A 7,133-nucleotide genomic window follows, 5' to 3' on the forward strand; every position below is an offset into this window, starting at 1 on the left:
CGAATACTTGCGGAGTTCCATTCAAACAAATGCTTTTGTTTTGGGGGTTTTTGGGTTGGTGTTAATTACCCAGCCTTGATGTATTGTCTTGTTCAGCACAAAGGAAAAAATAAATCAAAATGAAGAAGAGCCAGCGAATGTCGTTTGGGTGCCGAATGGAGACTTGAGAGAGAGTGAATATCGCATGGTTTGAATCCAAACAAGGGTTTTCCTTCTTCGGAGCCACGTTTTCTCTTGTCTAACGAGTCTTTACTCAGACTCACTGACTCTCTCCGAACAAGCAAATTAGAGAGGAAATTAAGTTCTTCAATTCCTTCCCTCCTTCAACGATTCGAGGTTCCTTCTTCTCAGCTCATATTTCCCGCCTTTCAATTTCTCCTCTCAGATTTTATTGGACAGCGAGAAAAAAAAGTGTACGAAAGACTTGGAATTGAAGCTGGGAATTATTCACTAAGGAGGTCAATCCAAGTTCCAGATTGAAAGAAGCCACCTTGGGTTCAAAGTTAGAATCTTTCATCCTTCTCTCGAAATGCATTTTTATAACTTCACATATGTCTCCCTCATTTCTAAATTATATTATAGAAGCGTTTTTTTTTTTTGCTGTAACAGTGGGAGCATCATCTTAACTGGTGGCAATGGTGTTTGAGGACTTTGAACCCATCTTTGCGGAGCCAAAGGTGGACTTTTCAGCTCACAGATCATGTCCTTTGAGCTCCTTTTTGTTGCATGCCTATGCTCCTGATACTTCTCACATTGTGATTCATGTCACTGATTTCCACTCTCACACTTGGGAAGCTCGTTTCTCAGTTCCACTCCTTGAGGACATTGTGAGCATTCTCATCTCACCTGATTCTGCATTCTGATTTGTTCTCTGTTTTTATTGAGAGATTTGATCTGTGAATCATACTGCTGTTAAAAAGGAAGAATATTTTGAAACTTTGATGGCCAAAATGCTGCACCCTATGATTTAACTTGGTTAAGAGGTTGATCAAAAGACAAATTGCCTTACTGTGAAACATTGATGCCATGGCATTGTAGATCCTAGCCCCCTGATTATTTATTATTTCTATGTTAAGTTTTTTCATTTTACCTTTTGTGCAGAGGGACATCATTGGAATAGGGGGTTCTTGGTCAGAGTTTGTTGACTACTTTGTAGCTTCCCTCAAGTCAGAAGATCTGAAGCTGGTTTTAGAGGCCAATTCAAGCTCTGATGGTAACTAGTGGTTCCTATACGTATACTCTTTGTGCCTTTCCATTGATAGTTTAAAGTAAATAGTATCATACATGTTGTTTTTGTAAAGATTTATTTATTCATTTTGATGCCACTAATTTGTTAATTAGTTACTGAATCCATAGTTTTTGGTGTAAGAGATTATGGTGCTATCTTTTTCAAATATTGGAAAATATATTCTTTGTGGACGCCTTTGACATGTTTGAATTTAAAAGTTTATTCATGCATTGAATAAAGAATGCCCTACTATTTGTGTTTGGGAGTTATTTTAAGGAATCATACTCCTTGGTCGATACCATAATTTGTCCATCTTATTTATTTCAGGTATTAGTAATGCAAAATTAGTTGCTCAGAAATCAAAAGGAATGCCTCTAATTACCATTCCTCTTACCAAACTTGTGGATTCCACTGCTAATGAAGCTATTTCAAATATATCCTCGAGGCTCTTTAAGGCATATAAAAACATAAAGCGTTCTCTTGTAGAAGGTTAGACCATGCAAGTTCTTTTTTGGTTAGGCCTTGATATGTTCTTCAATTGTTCGTGATATGGAGAGTTCAAATATTACTTAGAAGTTACTAGTTTATATTTTTAGAATGTTCAATTTAATTTGATGTATTTTGATTTTTGTTTATTCTTGCTGATCTACCCCTCATTGCCTTTTTTTTGGTGTTATAACAATATAATAGTGCAATCCATTTTTGTCTTCCAAGAATGTTGCTGGACTAAAATTGAATTTATGTGGATGTGTTGGAACTAACTGTTACTTTTTACATGTTGTGCCTCCAGAGCAAGAGCGCACTAGCCGGTTGACAAACATTGTAGAAGCTGAAAAGGTACAATTGCAAAATGTGTCAAAACTTTTACACTATAAATAATTAATTTTTATATAGTTTTTGGTTGATTTTTCATATCGTAATCTTTGGTTGGGGTTGTGCTGGAAACCAGTTTGGCAATCCTACTTTACAACAGTAACAAAACTGTTATTGCAATTAACTTCCAAACCCATGTATAATGACCAAGTATTGTAGAATCTCCATTATTTTGGTGTGAGATTCACTGATATATTCTTTATATGATTCATTCTTCTTCTTGTGGCTATTTGTGGGGGTTTTTTTTGCTCAAATTGCACAATGATCTATGCCTAAATGATTTATAAATTACAAGTCTGAAAAATTTTTCCTGTTTCACACCTGTATGATCCACACACTCAATTTTTAACATAATATGATAATTTGTAACGTTAGCCTTAGATGTCTGAAATGGACACTTTAACTTTCTCTCATTTACTGGCTGGCAATGATTTGGTGAATGTTATTCCTATCTATCAGGAAAGAAATGAAACTCTACACCAACAACTGGAACATCGGCATAAGTTTCAAAAGATTAGTGACTTAGAGAAAGTTGGGGTTTCCACTAATGGGCCACAAAACTCACCAGGTCTGTTGTGTACAGTGTCATTCTGAAAAGTTGTTAAAAGTTTTTTCCTCAATTGAAGGTCTTATTGAACTAGCCTGTGTAGTTTATCATTTACACGAGTGCATTGTGGAAAAAAAATATCTCAAGGTTGATTGACTCAGATCTATTTTTTATGCGTCAAAGAAAGTGACATGAGTAAGAGGAGAAATGCTTGTTCTTCCATTTTGAATGTTGGAGAAATCAAATCTTCTATTTTAGTGGTATTGGTTTTACAAAGGGTTTTGGCTTGTATTTGCAAAGCATTAGGCATAATTTCCTACCAAGTTAATCAAATTTTATTTCTCACCGTCATGTTGGATTAGCAGCTAAGCAAACAGCTCGTGACACTACGAAAGTTAAGAAACGTGTGCTGCCGGCGCATCGCAGGCAAGCGATATTTCCATCATATTCACCTTACTTTCTAGTACTACTATAATTTCATAGTTTTTCACTCACCTTTCTTGGGCAGGACCAAAGTAAGAGGGGCCCTCTTGCATGATAGTGATAATGATAAATAACTCGGCTTTCAGATTGAACAAGCTGCTCAGAAGGAAGTGAAAGGATTGTCCTCATTCTATGTTTTGTTCTTTTTTTTCCCCTCCAGCACTTCACCTTGTATTTTTTGTATAGTATTGAAAACATATATCACTAGTTACTCCCGTTGTATATTAACTATGCAAAATGAAATTGTTCATTTGAATTTAATGCATGTTCCTCCCCTAGTCCCCTTGTCATACAGCACAGTTTGAATAATTGAAAAGATGGAGATGCTCCAAAATTTTGTTAGTGGAATAATTGAAATGTATAAGCAATTAAGTGTCGAGCTTTGATCAAAATTAGGAGCTGACCCTTCCAATTTACTGATTTTGGTACTGTTAAACATGTGATTTACTGATAATAGCTCAGTCTTGATTGCAAGAACAATGAGCCCAATACAGCTCAGGTGCCACACTACAGAACAGATGCATATTCTGTTTCACATGGTTGGAGATTTCAAAAAATGAATTCAATAAGAAATAGTTAGCTATTCAAGCCTGGTGACAAGTTATTGTTATAGTGTGATCCCATTCTACGTTGAGAATACAGCTGGTTAAGGCATTAGTTAACAAGATTAGAATTATAAAGGAAATTGTTAGGGGAAGAAGTATCTAGATGGTGAGAATATAAAATCATATAAAACAAAAAAACCAACATAATATCATGTTAGTACAATTTGTTGGCACTGACCGAACCTGTAATTCTTTATATTTTTTTTTTTTCCTGGTTGATAACATCTTTTGTTGCTATCAGAAGAAAACTCCAAGACATGTGAAGTTTGAAGCCTCTTAGGAAGAGAGAGAATGAATCACCACCATAAGCTTTAGATGATGACCACACTCCTGAACCCCCTCTGTGAACATCTGTATCTAAGAATCACATAGGATATGAACCTGTAAAGCAAGATGAAGCCCATCATCACCCCAACATTTTTCCATCTATTACTCTCCCCGCCATAACCTTCTTCTTTGAGCACATCTTCACCACTCACCACACATCCACCAAACATGTACTCCAAGCATTTACCTGAGTTGGAGAACTCATTTATTAGAAACCCTTCAAAGGGATACTTAAAAAGAGATATGTAATGCATAAAAATCCAATATTTTGGAATCTCATGCTGTGATATGAAGTATCCAGAGAACAAGAAGAATGATCCAATGACACCAGCAATGACTGAATTCCCAACAATGAAATTAGGCACCAGAGCACTGAAACAGACCACAACTGAATTTGCAGTGTATAGAATCAGCCATATCAGCAACAAGAAGTGTAGAAATGCCATGAAGTTCTTGTTGAGACCAACAAGCCAGTATAATGGAATTGAGAACAAAATGGCTAGGATTAGAAGAAATGGTAGGTAAACTAGGCCATTGGCAATAGCATAGGATGATACTCTGTAGCTTCCACAAGATGTCTCCTTCATCAGAATCTCCCTTTCTTGCAGAAAAATTGGTAGAGCTTCTATGGTGCTTGATAGCAAAAAAGTTAAAATGAAAGCAAATAGACCAACCCTTTCTTCTGCTCCCTCAAGATCATCCTTGAGATTACAAAAGATGGATCCCAGAACAAGCCCTGAAATCAGCATCTGAATAGTCCTACATGCAAAAAGCTCTTTTGTACGAAAGATGTTCTTGGAGAACCTATGAGTGAGGATCATAGTTTCTCTCAATCTAGAATTAGCAAAATCACAAGTGAAATCCATTCCAGCATTGATAGCTTCTTCATCAATCACCTTGGATTGTTGAAAGAGCTGTTGTAAAGTAAACCTACCACTTCTACACTCACCTTGTTCATCATCACCTTTCTTCTGAGGCAGCGCCGTCCCCTGCAATCGCCTTGGCGTTTGTACCAGGAATCTCTTGCATATCTGTTGTTGCTGAAAGGCATCAATGGACTCAATGGAAAACTCAACCACATTGACATGAAGGGGAAGCTCTAAACCCATTAGCCTCATATTCACACTAAGCAAATCAGCAGTGCCATGGTGTAAAACAGAACCATTTGCCAACAAAAGCAATGAATTGAGCAACTTCACAATTCTGAATCCGGGTTGATGGATACTAAGGATTATGGTTCTTCCCCTAGTATCAGCCATCACCTTAAGCATATCAATAATTTGCAATGCTGAAGTACTATCAAGACCAGAAGTTGGTTCATCCAAAATCAACACCTTTGGATCATGTATGACTTCAACACCAATAGAAACTCTGCGTCTTTCGCCACCGGATATTCCTCGGACCCTTTCGTCACCAATTCGCGCCCCGGCAACATGATCAAGTCCGAGCTCCTTGATCAGTGACTTGACCCTAGATTGGAGCTGCTCCTGAGGGAGCCTTAGCCTTAGCTTTGCACTGAACATCATAGTTTCTTCAACTGTAAGTAATGGAAACAAAGTATCCTTCTGTGTTACATAACCTGAGAGCTTCCTGAACTGAGCTTTCTCCACAGGCTTGTGATTCAGCAACACAGAACCACTCTGTGGAGTAACTTTTCCTGCAAGAATCTCAAGCAGTGATGATTTTCCAGCACCACTTGGCCCAACAATTGCAAGGATTTCCCATGGCTTGGCTTTGAAACTCACATTCTTGAGAACATGCCTTCCTCCTCCACTGCAACACCTTTGTGATGAAGCTTTTTCTGCTTCTGCTTCTTCAGCATCTTCTTCTTCTTCTTCAGCTTCTTCCAATTCTTGTTGTGGTGATTTACTGAAGATTTTAAAAGGGTGATCGGTTTTATGTTTGAGGATCTTGTAGTTGATGCCAATGGCCTCAACCTCACAACCTTGTATCTTCTTCATTTGAATAATAGGCTTTTTTCCTACTCTCTGTGTTTCTTCTTCTACTCTTACTTTCTTATTATTCTCAAACTCATTTGGTTCTCTTCTTCCCTCCTTCTCTTCTTTGCTCATTTTTTAATCACAAGATTTTTTTGCCTCACTACTGACAATGAAACCAATGAGTGGTTCGAAGGGATTTTGATGCAATAACACTCGGCACCTCGAACTTTGTATACATAGTTCACGTGCACTTGTTCTTTGATATTTTTTTCTCTACTAAAACAAAATTTTATACATGCAATTACATTATTATTTGGCCATTAATAATCCACAAAATTAGTGATATATCAAATATAAATAGTGAACCATCTGATTATAAATAGTGCAATTCATCCTCTCAATATATAATAGTTTACAAGTCAAAATCATGTCTAATAATGCAAAAACTGAAAAACTTGTTTCAACACCTTTTGTAAAACATAAAAATAATGTGATTGTGTATAATATTTCATACATTGAATAATATAATATATATATTAAGATGTCGGTCTCACTCTTGCTGTAATGTAAAATGTTAAAATATGAAAAATGGTTTCATGTGTTTGGACATCAAAAATAGAATAGTTCACGTGGATAATCTAGTTTTGTTGGTCTGGTTTCTAATTGTTTTGATGGACAGCTATGCATTAACCACAAGAAGCTCAGTACAGTAGCAATTAGCCAATACTAATTAGGTAAAATAATTGGAGGATGCCGTGTCAGATAACAGATTAGCATTGTTTAATTTATCACTTCAATGTGTTGGACAAAATATTGTTTATGACAACTAAGCTTCTCCTACCGCCTATTCTGTAACTTGTGTACTACTATTCTTTTTTCTATGTTCATCTATCTCATCATGTATGCAAAACAATGTTCTCACTTCTCACTATCATTCTAGTCTTGGACGGATTAATTTACTTGCTATATGAAAGTGATCATTTTCCAGTTTCCATGGCTCTAAATCTATCTCTACAATTAAACAAGAACAAAGTAAGAAACCCACGTTGTCTTATTTAGTATAAAGGGTTGAGACTTGCTTCTATTACAAATAGTTATCTGGTCAAATGTTAAGTTTGTCTAATCTTAAA

At 36.4% G+C, this 7,133-nt stretch overlaps 2 protein-coding genes across 6 annotated transcripts; one reads left to right on the top strand and one right to left on the bottom strand.

The window, feature by feature from the left end:
- LOC107630943 lies at positions 7–3,396 on the top strand. Of its 5 annotated transcripts, none has more exons than XM_021119286.1 (9): positions 7–502; positions 583–827; positions 1,102–1,213; positions 1,556–1,717; positions 2,019–2,065; positions 2,561–2,669; positions 2,832–2,908; positions 3,011–3,074; positions 3,157–3,396. In XM_021119286.1, the coding sequence occupies exons 2-9, from the start codon at positions 636–638 to the stop codon at positions 3,165–3,167; spliced, it is 774 nt and encodes a 257-aa protein (XP_020974945.1). In that variant the 5' UTR covers positions 7–502; positions 583–635; the 3' UTR covers positions 3,168–3,396. The 5 variants fall into 5 exon arrangements, with proteins under 5 accessions (XP_020974945.1, XP_020974944.1, XP_020974946.1 ...); XM_021119285.1 differs by having other exon boundaries at positions 610–827; XM_021119287.1 differs by having other exon boundaries at positions 610–827; positions 3,014–3,074.
- On the bottom strand, positions 3,832–6,488 carry LOC107630942 (ABC transporter G family member 5). Its single transcript, XM_016334239.2, has one exon. It carries the CDS (start codon positions 6,133–6,135, stop codon positions 4,048–4,050), a length of 2,088 nt encoding a protein of 695 aa, XP_016189725.1. The 5' UTR covers positions 6,136–6,488; the 3' UTR covers positions 3,832–4,047.

This window comes from Arachis ipaensis, chromosome B03 (assembly GCF_000816755.2).
Source record: "Arachis ipaensis cultivar K30076 chromosome B03, Araip1.1, whole genome shotgun sequence".
NCBI lineage: Eukaryota > Viridiplantae > Streptophyta > Magnoliopsida > Fabales > Fabaceae > Arachis > Arachis ipaensis.

Bases quoted from the DNA above. Each gene is read 5' to 3' on its own strand.
- LOC107630943 (XM_021119286.1), top strand. From the start codon at position 636: ATGGTGTTTGAGGACTTTGAACCCATCTTTGCGGAGCCAAAGGTGGAC. The intron at 828-1,101 runs GTGAGCATTCTC...CCTTTTGTGCAG, and splicing joins TTCCACTCCTTGAGGACATT to AGGGACATCATTGGAATAGG. The intron at 2,670-2,831 runs GTCTGTTGTGTA...TATGCGTCAAAG, and splicing joins TGGGCCACAAAACTCACCAG to AAAGTGACATGAGTAAGAGG.
- LOC107630942 (XM_016334239.2), bottom strand. From the start codon at position 6,135: ATGAGCAAAGAAGAGAAGGAGGGAAGAAGAGAACCAAATGAGTTTGAG.